General features: G+C 62.6%; 3 protein-coding genes across 3 annotated transcripts in view; all 3 read right to left on the bottom strand.

Annotated features, from left to right (window-relative positions):
* TCIRG1 (T-cell, immune regulator 1, ATPase, H+ transporting, lysosomal V0 subunit A3) overlaps positions 1-4970 on the bottom strand; it is a 9646-nt gene extending 4676 nt beyond the window's left edge. The window contains exons 1-8 of the mRNA XM_015568953.1: positions 4865-4970; positions 2750-2870; positions 2330-2408; positions 996-1216; positions 822-907; positions 397-523; positions 231-313; positions 1-22 (exon numbers count right to left, since the gene is read on the bottom strand). Coding sequence (XP_015424439.1) covers positions 1-22; positions 231-313; positions 397-523; positions 822-907; positions 996-1216; positions 2330-2408; positions 2750-2866 — 735 coding nt within the window. The 5' untranslated portion in view covers positions 2867-2870; positions 4865-4970. The remainder of the gene's footprint in view (positions 23-230; positions 314-396; positions 524-821; positions 908-995; positions 1217-2329; positions 2409-2749; positions 2871-4864) is intronic.
* Positions 4971-7125: 2155 nt separating this feature from the next.
* NDUFS8 (NADH:ubiquinone oxidoreductase core subunit S8) lies at positions 7126-11133 on the bottom strand. The gene is made up of 7 exons (XM_006771494.2): positions 11029-11133; positions 10087-10144; positions 9947-9997; positions 9398-9487; positions 9135-9307; positions 7393-7521; positions 7126-7309 (listed from the first exon to the last, which is right to left on the bottom strand). Exons 2-7 carry the CDS (start codon positions 10142-10144, stop codon positions 7178-7180), a joined length of 633 nt encoding a protein of 210 aa, XP_006771557.1. The 5' UTR covers positions 11029-11133; the 3' UTR covers positions 7126-7177.
* A 1172-nt stretch (positions 11134-12305) lies between these two features.
* The window catches only part of ALDH3B1 (aldehyde dehydrogenase 3 family member B1), a 37096-nt gene continuing 29842 nt past the window's right edge, over positions 12306-19559 (bottom strand). The window contains exons 3-10 of the mRNA XM_015568954.1: positions 18890-19000; positions 18620-18740; positions 18245-18330; positions 17808-17889; positions 15762-16186; positions 15265-15558; positions 13375-13474; positions 12306-12919 (exon numbers count right to left, since the gene is read on the bottom strand). Of these exons, the coding sequence (XP_015424440.1) occupies positions 12729-12919; positions 13375-13474; positions 15265-15558; positions 15762-16186; positions 17808-17889; positions 18245-18330; positions 18620-18740; positions 18890-19000 (1410 nt within the window). The 3' untranslated portion in view covers positions 12306-12728. The remainder of the gene's footprint in view (positions 12920-13374; positions 13475-15264; positions 15559-15761; positions 16187-17807; positions 17890-18244; positions 18331-18619; positions 18741-18889; positions 19001-19559) is intronic.

Consider the following 19559-nt stretch of genomic DNA (forward strand, 5'->3'; position numbering starts at 1 on the left):
CGGGAAGACGTGACAGTGGAAGCTGGCAGGGAGGACAGGTGACATGATTCTAGGCTGTGCAGGGGCTGGAGGCAGGGGGAGCTCACAGGGCAGTGCAGGGGCAGCAGGGGTCTGTCCCTGTGAGCACCGACTAGGCACCGGCAGCCTGTGGTGTGTTCACTCTACAGTGACCCCTGGAGGCAGGGCCATGGCACAAGAGCATCGGGTGGCCAGCCCCCCGGAGGGCTCACCAGTCAGTGATCTTGCGGATCTTCTGCCCGATCTGCTCGCCCCAGTAGGAGATGAGGAAGGTCATCCACGTGGCTGGCTCGCCCTGCCGGAGAGGGGCCCAATTTACCCTGAAGTCCTGGCTCTGCCAAACACCTGACCCCAGCCCTGTGTCCCCCCATCGCTCACCGTCACCGGGTCCTCCAGCTGCTGCTCTGTCTCCCTGAAGCTGGCGATGAGGAAGCCACGGCAGGCCCTCCAGAGCAGGCGCTCCAGGGCGGCGGCCTTGTGGGGTTCCACGGCGCCTGCCACAAAGCTGCCGGCCAGGCAGGGCTGAGTGGAGCGGCTCCTACCTCCCCCTGCATCGCCCTGGCTAGGCCACCCTGAGGCCAGGCCCTGCCCGTGGGGGCCAACCAGGCACACTGGCCCTGCCTCCAGGGAGAAGGCAAGACCCCATCAGGCAAGGGCAGAACAGGAGAAATCCCCCGAGCAAGAAAAATCCCAGGCCTGAGGGAGGAGGGTGAGGGAGAGACCTGGACCAGGAGTCCTGGCCCAGCCCCATCTCTCAGGGCCTCCGTGGGGCAGGAAAGAGCGTGAAGCTGCCCCTCACTTACTTGACCCTCAGGTCCTGGTGGGGCCCCTTGGGGGGCTGGAGCAGGGGGGTCCTTTCCGAGGATCCATCCGTGTGGGTGGCTGCCAACTAGGAGTGGAGAGGCACAGTGAGCCAGGGTCCAAATGGGGCCTGGCACCCCTCCCCTCCCCGTGCACCTGCCCGAGCTAGAACTGACCGCGGGGCCCTGGCCCTGGCCCAGCACGGCCGCGTGGAGCTGCAACTTGTGCAGCTGGGCCCGCAGGGCCTGCTCGTTGCCCCGCACGTCCCGGAGCTCCTGTGCCAGGCGATCCGACTCCTCCTGGATACGCAGCAGGTCGCGGGGTGGGGGCGCCGGCAGCCCGCCCTCTGGTGGGGGCAGGGCCAGCCCAGCCCGCCGCACCTCCTCCTGCAGGAAGGCTGGGTGCAGAGGGATGGGCGTCAGGAGAGACCGGCCACAGAGGAGCCCCCCCAGCTAATGGCCTCTATTAGCCAAGGGCTGGTTAATGTCTAGGCCAGTGGTCGGCAAACTCATTAGTCAACAGAGCCAAATATCAACAGTACAATGATAGAAATTTCTTTTGAGAGACAAATTTTTTAAACTTAAGCTATATAGGTAGGTACATTGTTATTAACTTAATTAGGGTACTCGTAAGCTGGCCTTTGCTAAAAACGTCCGAAGTTTCAATCGCACTGTACGTGCGCGCCCACACGTGGTATTTTGTGGAAGAGCCACACTCAAGGGGTCAAAGAGCCACATGTGGCTCACGAGCCGCAGTTTGCGGACCACTGGTCTAGGGGATCCCACATGCAGCCCCAAACTCCACTGGCCACCCTCAAACTGATTCATTGAGTCCGAGACCCCCAGGAAAACCCCAGGGCACACCTCCATTGCCACAGGTCTGCTAGGCTCCCCCTGAGCTCATGAGACTATGCCCAGCCAGGGACTGGCTCCCACAGTGGCCTTCTAGGAAGACTGGCCCTGGCATTGCGGGACCCGGGACATGAGCTTGCCTGGAGGCCGCACAGAACCGGCCTGGGTACTTATAAGCTATCACCAAGCTGTCACACCAGTACAGTGTGCTCGGCCTCCCCCCACAGGCTCCCCCGGGGGGGGAGGGGGCAGAGAGGCACCAGCACCGAGGTCCCTCTTGCCCAGGACAAAGAAGGAGCTGCTCCTGGGCACCTGAGCCCAGATCCTGGCCTCTGCCCACCCCAGTCCATTTGCCGCAGAGAAAATTCTGCTCACACTTAGAAACCACGGTGGCCCCAAAGGACAAATTCCTGGGCTCTCACACAGAATTCAAGGACGTTTCCCCTGGCCTCCGCCCTCTGCTCCCAAGAATGGGGGGTCCGCTCCCAAGATCTGTGGGGACCATTCCCACAGTGCCGGCTGCCCTCTCCTGGCTCTGCAGGGCCCAGCCTGGACCTCCCTCTTCTCTGTCTTTCACCTGGGTGACCCCGACTCTCCCTTTCATACCAAGCTCCTCCTCCAGGAAGCCTGCCTGGGATGTGGGCCTGGGGCCAACTCACTGAAGGTCTTCTCCAGCTCCTCACAGCGCCGAACATCCACCACAAAGCGTCTCTGGAAGGCACTCACTGAGGCGTTAAGCTGTGGTTGTGATGTGGAGTCAGTTTTTCGGGGGGGTGGGGGGGGAGCGGGAGGGCCCCACCCCCAGGCCCGGCTCTCCTCAGGGTGTAGCTGCCTCCCCCCAGAAGGTGCCATGCACACCGTGAACCTCCAGGTGCCCAGCTGGAGGCAGGCCAGACCCCACATGCCAAGGAGGGCATGGGAGAGCCAAGCAGGTCGGGCTGGACTCGGGCCGGGCCAGGGTGCCTCAGCTGGGAGCAGAGTGTCTACGGCCGAGGCCGAGGGGTGCCAGCAGGGCTGTGCCATGCGGAGGGGAGGAGGTCCAACAGCTGGGTCCTTCCCACACCCTCCAGCCCACTCACATCTCTGAACTCCACGAGGCCCAGTTCACCCAGCTGGCTCACACAGGTGTAGGCAGCAGCCGTGGGCAGGAAGAGCTGGGCCAGCGACACCTCCTCACTCCGGAACATGGAGCCCATGGTCCTGTGGGACGGGCAGGGGGTGGGGGCTCCGTCAGGGGCAGGCCACAGGTCGGCATTCTGTATACCTCAGCTCACATCATCCTAGAAGGTCCTGTTACCACGCCCACATGACAGATGGGGAAACGGAGGCCCAGGAAGGCTCGATGGGGTGCTGCAGTCACATGGGAAGCAGCCTGGCCCAGATGTAGTGACCCCGCATCCTGACCCACAGCCCAACTTCAAGCCCTTTCCTAGCTTGGCTCTGCCTTATCCCAGACCCCTTCCCTCCACCCCTGATGGCTCCTGGTGACACTGGCCTCTGCTCCCACTGTCCCTCGTCTGTGACCTGCCCTCACCCTGGACCCTACTCATCCTGGGGTCCCATGGCCACTGCTCTGGGTACCCAGGGCCACAGACCTCACTGGTCACTAGTCCTTGTCTTTCTGCCCCGGGACAGGGAGCATCTAAGACAGCCGGCAGCCGGCGAAGTTCGGGCCTGTCTCCACAGGCAGCTGGAGCCTCCCGCTCCCTGCGACGTCTGTGTTGAGGGATGGGCATCGCCACTAGGTTCCCAGGGGCTCAGTGAGGGCAGAGGGGGACACTCATGAATGGGGGATCTTGCCGAGGCCTGGGCTGCCTGGCAGCAGCCATTGTGGGTCCGGGCGGGAGCAGCCTTCCAGGTGTTGAAACCCTTGAAAGTGAAACTGTGCGAACTTTAAAACGAGCCGGAAGGTCTGGCGGGGCCTTGCTCAATCGTCCGCAGGGGGAGGGCCCTGGTGGCCTCCAACGGGCCTGCGGATGCCCCCGCCCACAAGCCAGGGCTCCATGGCACGGCTCTGGGACCCAGGACCAGCCACTTCCCCTCCTGGGGGACTCAGTTTGCTTAGCTCTCAAACTGGGGGAGATGGGACAAACGCCGCCAGTGAAGGCCCCGCTGCGGGTGAAAGTTTGGTGCCAAAGTGCCTCGCCTGCTCCTCTGGGCACTTCCTCCCTCAGGGCCTGGTTTACTTAAGTCTAAATAGGGAATGCAACCCGTCCAGCCGGGGAGAGGAGAGATTGCCTGGAGGCAGCCGAAGGCGGCAGAAGCTCTGGGACCTGGACAGGGAGGGGTGTGTGGAAGGGGCTGGATTCCACTCCCTGGGGGTCAGGAGCCCTGCCCAAGCTGTGATTGGCTGTGTGGCTTTGAGGGAGTCTCTTATCCTCTCTGAGCCTCCACTTCCTCTTTGGGTAAATAGGACTTGGCCACCCCCAGCAGAGACAGGACCTGGTAATGCCCTCACCCATTCTCTCTCATTTAAACGGAACGGCACTTTTGAAGGAAGAGGGCACTGTAGGAGGCCAGGCTGGGGACCCATGGGACGCGGCAGCCCTGAGCATCCGCTGTGGCAAATACAGCCTGGCGGCCCTGACTCCCGGGGGCCTCAGGCCTGGGCATTTCCATGGGTGGGACCAGCTGTGGTGGGCAGGGGTACGTAGAAACCTAGCTAGACCCTTCCCTGGCCCACAACCTACCCCTCTTCCTTGGCCCCTGCCAGAGCCAGGGGCCACCCCAGTCCTGTATAAGGAGCAAAGGAAGATGCCTCTGTCCTGTGACCTTCAGAGTCTAGGGCGCTCCTCACTCTGCCCTCCTCTGTTCCTGGTCCCCCGGGAGGCCGGAGGCTGAGGCCAGATCTCCCCTCTGAGCCCTGGCACACGATGATGAGCTGGGCTGGAGAAGGTCAGCCGCCTCCTCCATTCCAGAACGCTGGGCTCTGGAGTCAGAATGACCCCACTTGCCTCTAGCTTTGTTTCTTCCTACTCAGGAGGGTCTCAGTTTCCTCGTCTGTAAAATGGGTCGCTCCCTCGGAGGAAGATGCAGCCGAGAAAAACTCTGAGTGCCACCAGGCCTGGCAGAGCTGGGCTCAGTCCTTAGGAGCTGTTAACACCCCATCCTCTTCCTCCTCCTCCTCCTTCTAGTCGCCCCTGTGGCCCCCGGCAAGGCCTCACCCGGCGTGAGCACGCACCCCCGGCACTCACCCCGGCTCTGCTCGGCGCCCCAGCGCCGCTCGGGCTCCGTTCCTTCTGTGTTCCCGGCTCTGCGATACCCGCCTCGGCGCCAACGCAACTCACTTTCCTGGGCGGGACGGAACCGAGAGGGGCGGGGCCAGTTAATTCCCGCCCCAGTCCCCACCCCAGGCTCCCGGGCTGGGGCGCGCTCGGCTCCGGTTTCTCGCCAGAGGCTGGAAAACAATTGTCGGGGTGGGGCGTGGAGGCCCTGAGACCCGAGCGGAGACACTGACCACCGCCGACCAGGCTTGTCTACGCGGCCCGACTGGGGGAGGTGCTGAGCCCAGGCCCAGCTTGGGGGCTAGAGAATGAGCTCCCCACCACCCAGAGGGCTCGCTGGGCCTATGGCTGGTGGGACCCCCACACCCTCAGGCCTGGGGTCCAAGCCCAGCACACTCCCCGCCTTCTTAGTGAGGCCTCAGTTACACCTGGCCCTTACACCTTCCTGCCCGTGACCACCCAGATAAGCGCTCTGTGCCCCAGGGCGGATGGCTGCCCTCTCTGGGCCTCTTTCCTCCATGACGGCAGGACACGGAGGGCCAGAAAGATTGTATTCCACTCGGCCCGCACCCAGCATGTGCTGGGCAGTGCTCCACGGGCCGCCGGGGTGCCCCAGGGACCTGGCTGACTCAACTCCAGGGGGTTCATCGTGTCCCAGCACTGAACTGGGGCTCACAGCTACCCAGCTGCCTGCACTTTGGACAAACCAGGACCATTTCCACTGGGGCCCAGGGCCCCTCAGCTATGGTGATCCTTGAAAGTCACACTGTGGGGTAGGAGTGAGCAAATGGAACCCCAGAACCAGGGCTGGAAACTGAGTCACAGCCAAGGTCAGCGCCCAAGGAAAGTGGGGGATGTTTGGAGCATTATAGGGTTGTTCCCAGAGGGAACCCTCAACACAGCCAAACAGCCCCAGTGTGTGTGGGAGGGGTCTCAGGTCCACCCTGCCAGGTGCAAAAGGGCGTCAGAGCTGCAGTCCTGACCCAGGAAAACGTGTTACTAAGGGAAAGACCAGTGACCCGTTACTAAGAGTATCTATCTGTGTGCCCACACAGGCTCCACGCCCATTCTCTAATGCTGGTTGCCTGGGGAAAGTGATTTGGGACTTTTAAGCCCCTTTTGCGATGGCCCCTTTGCAAGCGCTTTGCCACCAGGACCAGTGGGGTGGACTCCCAGGCACGTCCTGGGCTCTGGGTTCCCTTTGGAGCCTACACTTTTCATTCCTGTGCTGTTCCTTGGGCTGTGGGGGCCCAAAAGCCTTGGCCAGTGTTGGGGTCCAGCTTGGCCCAGGGGTCAGCAGTGATCTGGGAAAAGGGCATCCCTGGGCGTGAGCTGGGGAAAGGCTGTGTTTCTTTGCTGCAGGCCTTCTCAGAGCCTTGACTGCGTTAACATGCAGTGCTTGTCCGAGTGAAGGGGAGACTTGGTGACCCATGGAAGCCCCTCCCACTTCTCTCCAAGAAGCATCCTGGGAAGTGAGTGTTTATAACCTGGAAGTGATGGCGAAGGGGGACCGAGTCAGACCGAGTGAGTTTGTTCATTGGATACAGGCCGTGATTCTGAGCAATCGCTGTCTCTCTGCGCCAGCTTCCCCACTGAGAACACACAGAAATCCTCTCAGTGCTCAGCACCAACTCCCAGGAAGCTCGTTCTGACTCTTCCGCTGGCACTGGGCTGCTTCCCAGAGGAACCACACCACAGCTGGGTTGTAAAGCAGGAAGTCCTGAGCAGAAGCCACGCCAGCAGCCTGGTCTGGGGAGCTTGGCAAGAAAAGGGGATGTGGCTGGAGTGAGGCAAGGCCGGCTCAAGGTCAGCAGCGCCTGTGTCACCATCCCGTGACCGTCACCCCGAGCAGGCTTCCCTCGGACCAGAAAGAATGACCTGGCATTTGAGTTTCTGCCATTGACGTGCTTCTGCCTGAGACCTTGGGAGGCTCTACGTGCCAGGGCCTTAGTTGTGGGGAGCCCTCAGGAGAGGGCAGGCTCAGGACCTAGCCTGTGGGCACCCAGGATCATGGAACTGGAGCTGACTGTGGCCTGCCGAGCCCTGGAGAAAGTGCCTGAAAAGATGTGTGGCCAACAGGGCTGCTGTGGGCTGGAGCCCCAAGGAGGGCCTGATGGGTCCCAGAGTCCCCCGGGAAGGCTGGGCTGGCTCAGCGGGGCCCACCGGGGGACCGGGAGAGTCCACAGGCTGCGGCCATCCCGGCGTGGACAGCGGATACATGACAGAGGCGGTGGGGGTCAGAGCTTCTTTATTGGCAGCAGGGGCCGGGGCAGCTGGGCGGCGTCACCGGTAGAGGTAGTCGGCCTGGATGTTGGCGGCGATCTCGGCCTCCCACTTGTCCCCGTTGTTCAGCAGCTTCTCCTTGTTGTACAGCAGCTCCTCGTGCGTCTCCGTGGAGAACTCAAAGTTGGGGCCCTGCGGGTGGGGGTGCAGGCGGCCATGTCAGGGCTCTCCAAGGAGCTTCCGCCCCAGCCTCCCCCACCCCAGGGCCCACTCACCTCGACGATGGCATCCACAGGGCAGGCCTCCTGGCAGAAGCCGCAGTAGATGCACTTGGTCATGTCGATGTCATAGCGAGTGGTCCGGCGGCTGCCATCGGCTCGCGGCTCAGCCTCGATGGTGATGGCCTGGGGAGTGGCTCAGGGTGCTGTCATCTGCCAGTCTCCCCCAGCTCCGAGCACAGGGTCCCCCCTCGCTGCTCATTTCCACCCCAAGTCTGCACAGGCCTGCCCGGTTCTGGGCACTCACCCCTGGGGGCCCATAGAGCACCACTTTCAGCCCAATTCCACCCGACTCCTCCCCCCGCAGGCCGCCCGTCACATCACCTTCTCCTTAGCGTTTCCCCAGATGGCACTTCCCTTGTTTATTTGTCAACCTGAGGACACGAGTCCAGGAGGGGAGGGCTGTCACTGGCTGTTTCTGCAGCCCGGAGCTGCTCAGTTCTCCGGGGTGTACGCTGAACAACCCTCCACTTCCATCCAGCTTCCCCATGACGGACCAGGGAACAGAGGCTCTTCCCTGAGCCACACAGCACGTGAGGGGCAGAGCCCAGCCCCGAAGGCCAGTCCGTAACTCTCAGCTCCTGGGCACAGCCTGTGCCAGCTGGGGAAGTGGGTGGGCTGAGGCCCCCACAGCCAGGAGACTCTTCAAAGCGTTGTGGCAAAAGCCCTCACATGCCCGCCACGCACAGTGGGACCTGTGCTGGTAGCCTCATCTCTCTGTGCCTTAGTTTCCTCGTCTATAAAAATGGGGATAGCTCCGGCCAGTGTGGCTCGGTTGGGCGTCATCCGTGCACCAAAAAGTCACTGGTTTGATTCCTGGTCAGGGCACATGCCTGGGTTACAGGCTCAATCCTCAGTAGGCGGTGGTAGGAGGCAGCCTGTTGATGTTTCTCTCTCTCTTCCTCTCTCTAAAAATCAATAAAAACACGTTTAAAAACGGGGATAACAACTCTACTTCCCAGAGCTGCTATAAAGACAAGAGCCTGGCACAGGGCCTGGCTCGCGGGCGGCTCGCTCCCTGGGAGCATTACTGTCACGTTTTGGTGGCTGGACTGAGACATCAGGCCACAGCCTGTGGCCCGGAGGGCCGGGGAACAGCCCAGAAGACATGCCCGGACTCAGAAAGGAGCCGTCCTGGGTGGACACGTGGTCCTGGAGCAGCCCCTGAGAGGGGGTCGCTGTGCCTGCCGGGGCTCCTGCTGGGCATGCCATGGTCTGTCTGCCACGACTGGTCTGTTTCTACACTACCAGGCCCTGACTTCGGGCGGCCCACAAGGGACCCTCCAATTGAACCGAACACTGGGGCTCAGGGGAGCAGTGACCAGGGACAGTGACAACCCCGACTGTGGTTTGTGTGTCCCTGGGTCTGGTCCTGTGACAGGCAGAAGCAGGGCTCCTGACACTGCTGCTGTGCTGGGAGAATGGAGACCCTCGGGTGCCACCCTGTGGCTCACAGGCCTGGGAGTCACAGCCCTGACCGGACCTCCCAGGGCGGCGCCTGGTGTCATGTGGTCTGCTCAGGCTGGCAGCTCACCCCGCTGACTCAGTGCCTCACCGGCTCTGAGCTGGCCCCAGCGACAAGGCCTCCTGGTTCCCACTCACAGTGGGAAGTGGCTCAGAGAGGGACAGGGAGTTTCCCGGCAGCGGCCAGAGTTCTCAGCTTCCCTCTCAGCAACAGGCTTCGACCTCCCTCTCCCCAGACAGGGGCCAGGTGGCTGTCAGTGAGGTCCGGGGCTCACCTGGGCCGGGCAGACAGCCTCGCACAGCTTGCAGGCGATGCAGCGCTCCTCCCCGGACGGGTAACGGCGCAGCGCATGCTCCCCACGGAAGCGTGGGCTCAGCGGGCCCTTCTCAAAGGGGTAGTTGATGGTGGCTGGCTCCCGGAAAAGGTAGCTCAGGGTCATGCCCAGTCCTGTGGGCAGCATGGGCACGGTAGGTGAGGCCCTCGTCCCTGACCACTGGGTCCCCCTCTAGCCCGTCTGGCCCTCCCCCAAGGGCCCACCTCGGACGAGTTCAGTCCACAGAAGGGTTTGAGCTGCCCTGTCAGTCACTGACTTCATGTCCATCGAGGGCTCTCGCAAGTTCACGTACTCTGCAGGGGAAACCGGCAGGAAGGCCTGTGGCAGTGGTTCTCACAGCCTCACCGCCCCCGCCACGAATGCAGCTCAGGGAGATGAGGCCCCACCCCTCTGGCAGGTACAGCAGCTCCAGGCCCTTGTTCATTCACCAAACCTTCCCAAACCGGGCCTCTGGCCTGTGCCTGTGTGGCCATCTGAGCCCAGGAGTGAGGGCTATGGGGAGGGGCTCAGGTGTTGGGGTCCCGATGAAGAGACACAGGCACCCAGCCCTCCACCGGGGAGCTCTGAGATCACCCGGCAGCTGAGGGAAGGCCCCCACCCCCTGCAACGAGACCGTTCCCATGGGTATACACCATCTTGATCCTCCTCATTTTACAGAGTGGAAGCGGAGGCTGGGAGAGGGGGAGACGCTGCAAACCAGGTCTCCTCCCCTGCCTGGCAGGACCATGGTCAGGAAGGCCCGTGGGACTCACTGTAGGTGGCAGCCACTGCGCTGCTGTGGAGGCTCCGGGCACTGGGAGGCCCTGCAAGAAAAGGGGCTTTGCTGTGCGGCTGCGACCTCAGGCCAGGACGCTGGGCTCCCCGCACCCGGGAAAGGCTCACCTGGTCCTACCTGCACGAACAGCCTGGGCCAGGGCCCGAAACACCAAGGGCGTCGTCAGGCAGTGCATCTGTGGGTGCGGAAAGGGAGGGAGGTGTGGTGGGTCCCAGACCTGGCCCTCCAGGAACTCAGGCTCTGCAGGAGACCTACCCTTGACCTCAGAGCCTCGGTGTCATCTTGTCTCCTACTGAACCCACTCCTGTCAGAGGCACAGGTGGCCTTCCTGTCCCTGGGGAGAGCACCTCTCAGCCCAACACAACAGCTCAGCGTGAGACAGAGCTCAAGTTCTATCTTCTCACCTAAGAAACCTTAAAATCCATCTCTCCTCCCTCCCGCACCAGTGCTCCTGCTTCTACCTCCCAACTCTCCCTCCTGCTCATCCTCCCAACGCAGACGCAAACACGGCCAGCGGCCACCAGCCGGACGGCGAGGTCACCGCACCCTCAAGATGGAATTCCTTCCCCAGCGCCAAGGCCCTTCTGGAACTGTCTCAGACGGTCAAGTGACCCTGGGCAGGTGGGGTCAGCAGGCCCGTTTCCTCATATGAGAAATGGTGGTAGGGGGGGAGGTCGTAAGAACGGAGGGAGTTCCTACAAGCCAAGGGTCTAGCCCAGAGCAGGGTACTTAGCGGGAGATCAAGCCTGCCCCTCCCGCGACCTGCGACTTGCAACCGGTCCATTTTTTTTGACCACTGACTTCAGGGTAAGGCACCCGACCATCTCCTCCGACCTTCCCTATGACCTCTGACCCCAAGGACACCAGCAGCGCATGCGCCCCGAGGATGCCAACTTCCAGGTCCCTCTCCCGCACGCTCAAGGGCACGGGGACGGCGGGTCTGTGCGGGCCGAGCTGAGGCCCAGGGGCAGAGCCCGCAAGACCAACAGAGGCGCCACACTCGCTGCCAACGTCGCGCTGCCCAAGCCCGGCCTTAACAGCGGAGCCCCAGACACCCACCTTGAAGCGCTGCCACTCCTTCCCCTACCGAGAGGCCTGCTCGCCGAGAGGCGGAGCCTACCTTCTGGATGCTGCCATTGGACCGGCTGGTTTCACCGTCTCCGCGCCGACTATCCATGCTGTGGTCTGATTGGCCAGTGGCGCAACCGAAGGAGGCGGGATGCAGAAATATCTTTCCTCTGATTGGCTATCGAGGAGCAGGCGCTTGAAGTTACGTTGAGCGCCGCCATGTTGTATCGAAGAGGCCAATAAGCGAGGACTCCGAGACGCTGGGGGCGGGACATCCGGGGCGTGGTTTAGGGAGCGGCTCGGGGCCGGCCTCCGCGGCGGGATGTGTGATGAAGGTGGTGAGGATCGCTGGTGGCGGTGGTTCCGTGCGGGACTTCACCCAGGCGGCGTTACTTCTTACAAAGCCCTGGGACGGTTATGATCGCTTTACCAATGGGGGCTGAGGCACGGGCTTGCTAAGTTTGCCCACGCCCTAGACCTGCGAAGTGCGGCTCCCTGAACCGAGTCGTCTAATGACTCGGGAGCCCGCCCTCCCCAGCCACCAAACCTGCGTTTCCTTCGGGGACGGTTGTGGCAGGCGACACCGGAGGCTGCGGACGCGGAGGCGGCCCTGAGGCCTCCTGTGTCTGGGAGCGGGGGGCAGGGGGTTGGGGGGGCTTTGGAGGAGACGCTGTTGTAGCTGAATGCGGGTGGGAGCTGAGCCGGCCACCGGGGGCAGAGAGCATCCCGGCGTGTGTCCTCCCGAAAGGACCGGACAGGCCACGGGTGCGGGCCCGGGGCCATGGCGGAGCTTCCAGCCAGGTTTGCGGGGTTCAGGCCGCGGGCTGGTGGGCTCCAGGCGCTCTGGGAAGAGCTGTGGGTGAGCTGGGGAGCCGCGGGGCCCGGCGGGGAGGCTGGGTTAGGGGCGGTCCTGAGCGCAGTGGTTAATGTGTGGGTCCGGGAAGCTGTGTGGTGTCACAGAATCCTCGGGGCTCGCCGAGAGGTGGGGCTCGGGAGATGAAAGGGGGTGCCGAGCCGGAGGCTGGGGGAGTTGGGCTTTGTGGCCGAGTGTGTGGGGGACCATTCCATGGCCTCCGGGCCCAGAAGGATGAGCAGGACAGGGAGTAGGATGAGCCCGGGGTGGGACATGGTAAGGTGCCCCGGGCAGGCCACTGGGGGGACAGGAGTGTGTTCAGAGTTCCGAGAGCCTGAGCTGGAGGGAGAGATGGGGAGCGAAGAGGGAGGCGGCTGCACCCCACGTCCACCAGGAGACAGGAGGTCTGGAGCTCGGGGTCAGCAGCTCGTGTTTATTAAGCTCCCAGATGTAATCTCGCAGCATCTGAGATGCTGATCATTAGTCCTCTCCACTGTACAGGGGGGGGGGGGGGGGAAGGGATCCACTCGGGACAGGGACGTCCGGGTCGCAACAGGTCCCCGATGGGGCCTGGACCAGATGTCGCCTTCCCTCCTGCTGCACCCTCCACGGGAAGGGTGTGGCTCACAGGTGCCCATGTCTGCCCTCTCCTGGACGCAGGTGGCCATCCTAGTTTGGGGGCAGCTGAGGAGGAGGCTGAGGGCCCTGGGCTGGGCTGGGGCCCTGGCAGGTCTTTTCATCCTTGTGCCCTGGACCCGAGGCCACATCTCCACCCACAGTGACAGGAGGACCCGGGCATTGCCAGGAGGGACTTGGAACCCCGGTGCCCGCGGTGGGCTCAGAGCAGGGTGCAGCTGCAGCTCCGGGCCTCCATGGCCACCAGCATCATCCTCAGGTTGCGTGACGAGTAGGGTGGGTAGCGGATGGAGTAAATCTTCTCCATCCCAGGGCTGCGCAGCAGGCAGGCGCGGTGGTGGGAGAAGGTGTCGAAGGAGAACTTGCCGTGGTAGCTGCCCATGCCGCTGGCCCCTGCACAGGGGCACAGAACACGGCAGTCAGGCCCTCAGTGGCCAGCTGAAGCGACATAAGACAGGTGTGGGCTCTGCCAATCACGCAATGCGACCTGGGTGGGCTCCCCCCCCCCCGCAAGCCTTGGTCTCCCCATCTGTAAAGTGGGCTGGCTCATCATAAGAGACTGGGTGTTTGACCTATGGCATGTTAGGACCTGGCAGAGCCCAGTGTGGCCAGGGCAGCAGGCAGGGGAGCCGGAGAGGAGGCGGGGGCAGGACCTCAGTGGCCAGCAGGGGCCTGGCTTGATCCTGAGGGGCCTGGGAGCTGTGGGAGGTTTTCACTGGGAGTAAGTGGTAGGATCAGATTCACTCCCAGACAGACCCCCACACACATGTCGATGCAGAGGCAGGTCTGGAAGGTTCTGGTGCCATCAGTCCAGTGAGGGAAGAATGCAGGGCACTGCCAGCACCTACCCACTCCTCCAAAAGGCAGGCTGGCGAGGATCAGGTGCATGAAGCCATCGTTCCCACAGAAGCCCCCGCTGCTGGTCCGGGCCAGCACCTGCTTGACCACCTGGAAACAAGCAGCAGTAAGGCGGAGTGGCTGGGCAGCAGGAGGCCAGCCTGCCGCGCCCCTACCCCCGTCCCAGGGTCTCTGTCCAGCCCCTTAGGGCCCCAGGAAGGGCCTGAGGCCACCACGTGAGCCGACGGTGGTGGTGGGACCAGTGGAGGGCATTGGTCAGCAGCCTGCCACCACACTCCCAACTCAGGGCATGTTTCCGAGCATCTGCTCTGGTGTGAAGGGTGCTGGGGACACGCTCAGGCCCCAGGGGGAGGTGGGAACCCAGCGTTTGCCTGGGGACATGCAGAGTTCAGGGAGGTGCCAGGTAGTCAGGGAGGTGCCCCAGGAGAGGGATGTGATGTGCCTTTCGGTGTCTCAAGGCGGGGCAGAAGTCATTCAGGCAGAGACGAGAAAGAGGAGAAAGGTCCCCCCACAGGCGTGCGGGGCAAGGGGGGGAGGCTGAGGGACAGGGAAGCGGGGGTTGGGGACGCTGTGATGTGCGGCACAGGGAGGTCAGACACAGTCACGTGACCAGATTGGTATTTTAGAAACATGAACTTGGCCTTTGCTTGACTTTAGGAAGCCCTTTCCTCTTCACTTTGTAGGCTTATTTGAAGAATAAGAGGGAACAGGTTAATAGTCCCTAATTGTCATTATATTCCGTTCCAGTGTGTGACCCTCAAGTGACGCTGGGTCAGGCTCGTCAGTGGTGGGCAGAGTGGACCCCCCATCAGTGGGCTCAGAGGTCAGTTGAGACCAGAGGGTGGAGCGGGGGGACGTCAGTGCTTCGAGAGGAGTAAGAGTAAGTCATCTGGGGGAGTCGAGTGTCTTAAGGGCCCCTGCATCCTGGGACCAGGCCTGGGGAGTCAGAAGCTTGAAAGCCTCTTGCCAGGTGACCCCCATTCCCAAAACCCCGTATGGCTCTTTCTTATGTGAACATAATCCTGATAAACCAGGGCTCCTGGAGGAGCCGCTGACTAGGGCTGGTGGATAAATTAGGAGGTGAGCCGGAGGCCCCTTGTAGACCCGGAAAGGAAGGAGGTGGAGAAAAACAGGATGGGCGGGTCTCCAGGCCAGAGGAGCCTGGACAGCTACACACGCCGAGACCGGCTTGGATCCTGAGGCAGAAAGAAAAACTGGCGAATCTGAATCAAGTGTGGAGTCGAGTTAACTGTGATGCGCAATGTCCGCCCCGTAGTTTTGACCAATATCCGGGCCCTTCACCGGGGAATTGGGCGTGTGGTACATGGTCCCTGGGCCATCCTTGTGACTTTTCTGTAAATCTAGTTATTCCAAAATAAAGAGCTTATTTTAAAAAGCATTGTCGAGTCTGCAAGGGGTCTCATGAGAGCTGGTTGAGGAGGGAAGTGTGCTCTGAACTGGGGGTGCTACCCTTGAGGCGCTGGGGCGGCCCCAGGGGCTTGAGCAAAGCTGTGGTGAGAGGTGAGGGGCCAGGAGCGGGGACCAGGGCCCATTCTTGGCCTATGTGTTCTGGTCCTTCACCCTCCCCACTCCTGCCCATGTGTGCGCCTTCCATGAGCTGGGCACTGAGAAGGGACACCAGCCACCAGGCCGAGATGGAGGCAGGGCTGACCGAGGGGGGCCCCAGACGCTGGAGAGCGTGGCCTAGAAGCAGGGGAGGGCTGTGGCTGCTCCCGAGGGAAAAGGCAGAGACAGAACCAAGATTGCCTCCAACCAGGAACTCCTGTGAGTGCCAGAGGGGCCAGAACTCCGGCCTCCCTCCGGGTTCCTTGGTCCGCTGCTGGCACCGGGCCCACCTGTCTAGCCCTGCCCGGGCCCACCTGGCTGCTGTTGGAGAAGGTGTACAGGGCCAGGGGCTTCTCCCGGCGGTTGATGAAGTCGATGGCCTCGTCCAGGCTCCTCACGGTCACGATGGGCAGGATGGGCCCGAAGATCTCAGCCCAAGGTCCCAGGTCCCAGCCGGTGGGAGCAGCAGCGTCACCGAGTCGGGGGGCCCAGAGGCCGGGGCTGCTTTGTAAGGACAGCCCAGCGGGTGCACAGGCCGGGAATCGAGGGCCCACAGGACCCGGGGTCACGGCTGTTGAGCAGCAGGTGCTGGGGCTGAAGCTGGGGATCTGCGTGTTCGGGAGCCTGGACACTGGGCCCAGCTCCGAGAAGCAGGGTCACGGGGTCACAGGCTCGGACCATGGCGACCTGTGGCGTTAGTGTCTGGGAATCGTGGCACCAGAGCCGTGGACCCGGCTGGGCTCCATCAGTGTGGCCCTGGGAACCTCGGGGCCCAGACTCGGCCCAGCTGTGGCCTCCAGCGAGGGAGGGCCTTAGCCGGGGTCCCGGGGCTGGGAGAGCGGGACTCACCGATGTAGCGGTCGCTCTCCTCACTCTGGCCCCCGATGGCCACGCGGCCACAGCCCAGCAGGCCCCGGAGCCGCTGGAAATGCTTCTCACTGATGATGCGGCCCAGGTCTGGGGAGGCCCTGGGGTCCTCGCCATAGAAGCGGGTGATGGCGCTCTGCAGGGCGGGCACCAGCCGCTCCTGCATTTCGGGGCTGCACAGGACGTAGTCGGGGGCCACGCAGGTCTGGCCAGCATTGAAGTAGCGAAACAAGGCCACTCGGTTGGCCACGGTCTGGGCGTCGCAGTTGTCGTCCACGTAGCAGGGGTTCTTGCCCCCCAGCTCCAGCGTGACGGGCGTCAGGTGCTTGGCGGCTGCGGCCATGACAATCTTGCCCACTCGAGGGCTCCCTGTGTGTGAAAAAAACCCCGAGTGACCTTCATTCACCTGGACCCGGTGGGATGGCCTCGGTTTGGGGACTGGGATCCCTCAAGGGGGGTTCACTTCCTGCCCTGTCTCCCTGGACAGGGGGTTGAGTCCGGGGGCTGCCAGGCCTCATTTGGCCTTCCCTTGCCATTCACTGCACAAGCAGGACCTTCTGCATGCCACCTCCCCCCTCCTCCCCTCCCCGCTTCTGATTCCTGATCCCCCTGCAGGTGTCTCTTTCACACACTGCCTTGCACTCCTCACCACTTCTCCATGCTCCTCTAGAACCCTCAACCCGCCTTAGCTGGTTTGGCTCGGTGGATAGAGTGTCGGCCTGCAGACTGAAGGGTCCTGGGTTCAATTCCAGTCAGGGACACATGCCCGGGTTGCTCTTGTGGGCTTAATCCCCAGTAGGGGGTGTGCAGGAGGCAGCCGATCAATGATTCTCATCATTGATGTTTCCATCTCTTTCTCCCTCTCCCTTCCTCTCTGAAATCAATGAAAATATATTTAAAACAAAATAAAACACCCCTCAACCCTTGGTGACTCCTATCGGCCGAGGCCGGAGCCCAGCTACAGCTGCGGACATTTGGGTCTCTCTGAGTTGACCTGGCAGCCTTGCCGCCTTCAGCACCCACTCCTCCCTCCACTCCTGGCTTGTCCCGACCTCTCCTCTGGGGTGATCTCCCGGGTCTCACAGTGTCCTCCTCCTCTCAGCCTCCCCTGACCTGACGCACACCCCAGCCTTGGGCCTCTCCCACCCACACCTGGCCCAGGGCCCCCGCTGCCTTTCTGTGGGGTTGGCCCTGGCCCCACTGCCCAAAACTCAGCCCCTGCTCTGCTCTTGGCTCCTGCTCCCTCCGCAGGCTTCTCCCTCAGCTCCTCTGTCTTTGCAAACATCTCCTTGTCTCTGAGGACTCCTGACCCCACAACCTCCCCTTGTTGAATTCCACTAAGGCCTCCCCACCCGTGCCCTTGGGGTGCGTGTGTCCTCTAGACAAGCCGGTGACTTGGGGATGGTTCCAGTCTACACGTAGGAACACAAAGGCCTGGCAGAGTGGGCTTGGCTGGTCTGTAAGCCTCTGTGCCGGCTGCCCTGGGGACCTGGCCTGGAGCCAGCCTCGGGTCTGCCTGCCTCTGTACCCTCCGTCCTGGCGGCCAACGCCCGAAGCCCATCGAGCTGTGTGCCATGATGGTGGAGGTTGGGTTGGCACCCTTCCGGCTGCCTCTTTCTGTTCCTCCCACCCCCCAAAATCGGCAGGGACATCTGAGGACCCTGGTCCCTCTGCTTCCATAGTCCAATCCTGGCCAGTGGGTGATCCAGGCTGGGCACCGAATCTAGAGGTCTGTGCCCAGGGGAGGGGTCCCAGTCCTCCTGAGGGTCCCCAGGTCCAGGGCTGCTCCCAGCCTCCTCCAGGAGAGAGGAGCAAGCTTGTCCTGCAGGCCACGGGCACCGCTGGGCACTTGACCCTCTGAGTTCTGGCTGTCCATCTGGCTTGGTACTTGTGGCCTCTCTCAGGGTTGGGGGCAAGACCCCTCAAGGTGGGGCTAGGTGCAGGCCCCCACCCTCCATCCTGCCCCAGCCACCTGCAGCAGGCTCCTCACCCGTGAAGAAGATGTAGTCGAACTTGTGCTCCAGCAGCTGCCCTGTCTCCTCGGGCCCGCCCAGCACCACGGCAAAGCAGCTCTGCAAGAGGGACAGGCAGAAGGCTCCCCCTGGGACCCAGCCCGGGACTGCTCCCTCCGGGCCTGACCTGACCAGGACTGCCAAGGCTAGGTGAGCTTCATGGGGGTGAGGTGAGGTGGGGAGAGGGGCCTGGCAGGGCTGGTGGGAAGGCTGAGGCCACGGTTGGGGGTGTAGGGACCCCCAGGAGATAGGCTACTCAGAGCACCGCCGTGGTTGCCACCCCTCTCTGTCACTAGGAGGGAAACTCGGGCTGAGAGGGGTGGTGACTTGGCCATGGGCACTCGACCCACAGGAGGCAGGAGTGAGGTTGGAACTGGGTCCTGCCCAGCCAATGGGGCCCGCCTGCTCTGCTCACCCGGTCCAGATATCGGGGCAGCACCTCGACCAGGACCCTCTCGGTGTTTTTGCTGAACTCCGAGGGCTTCAGAACCACGCAGTTCCCTGCGGGGCAGGACAGGGCAGGGCCAGAGGTGGGCGAGGGGGAGCCATGCCAGGTCTCCATTCACTCCTCACACCTGCAGGACAGGTGTTGGCCTCACTCTACCTTCAGGTGAAGAATCTGGCTCAGAGAGGTGACATGGCAGACACAAGGCCCGGCAGCCTGGGGATGGTGAGCCTCATGCCAGCCAGACTTCCTTAGCCACCTGGTGCCACCGCTCCTCCCTAGCTCTGTGGGCCCCAGGAGGCCACGAGGGAGGGGCCGGGTGGAAGGTGGAGGCTGGGCTCTCACCTGCTGCGAGGGCGCCCACCAGGGGCACCAGGGTCAGGTTCAGGGGGTAGTTCCAGGGGGCGATGATGAGCACCAGGCCGAAGGGCTCCTTCCGGATGAAGGCGGAGTCCAGCTGGGTGGCCTGTGCCGGGGCCAGCGTGGCGGTGAGGGGTGAAGGCCTGAGACTCCAGCCCCTCAGGACCACCCTCCCCTCCCCAGGGGCTGCCCCAGGAGAAGCCCCCCACCCGGAAACCCCCCCACCCGTGCCTGCCCCACCCCAGGCCCGCTCACCAGGTTCTTGGGCACGGTCTCATCCTTCATCCAGGCCCGCAGGTTCCTGAGGGCCAAGTTAATCTCGCCCTGGCTGATGCTGATCTCAGACACCTCCGACTCAAAGGCTGACTGCGGGGGAGGGGCCGGGTCAGCCGGTGGCCAGAGCCCTGGAGCGGGCACAGCCTCCTCGAAGCAAAGCCCACTATTGTTTACTCGTCCACTCATTCTCTCCATGGTCAGCGAGTGCCTACTGTGTGCAGGGGCCATTCTTGAGCCAGGGATGCGGCCGTGGCTGAGACAGACAGAAAACCTGCCCCTGGAGCTGCCATCGTGGGACAGTCAGCAAGACAATGACAACACAGGCAACTACAGTATCAGGAGTTGGTGCAATGGAAAGATGAACAGGGTAAGGGGGATAGAGACTGCTGGGGTGTGTGTATGTGTGTGCACAAGTGTGAACAAGCGTGCATGTGTGTGCAAGTGCATGCGTGAGTGATGTGGATAAGAGTGAGTGTGTGAATGTGTACATGTAGGTGTGTGTTTGCTCTGTTTAATACAGATGGTTGGTGCCGGGCTCTGGGATGAGGTTACATTTGAGCAGTGAAGAAAGGGAGTCAGGGAGCCCATGAATATATGGAGGCAGAATATTCTAGGCCAGTGGTTGGCAAACTGCGGCTCGCGGGCCACC

This window comes from Myotis davidii, unplaced genomic scaffold (assembly GCF_000327345.1).
Source record: "Myotis davidii unplaced genomic scaffold, ASM32734v1 scaffold425, whole genome shotgun sequence".
NCBI lineage: Eukaryota > Metazoa > Chordata > Mammalia > Chiroptera > Vespertilionidae > Myotis > Myotis davidii.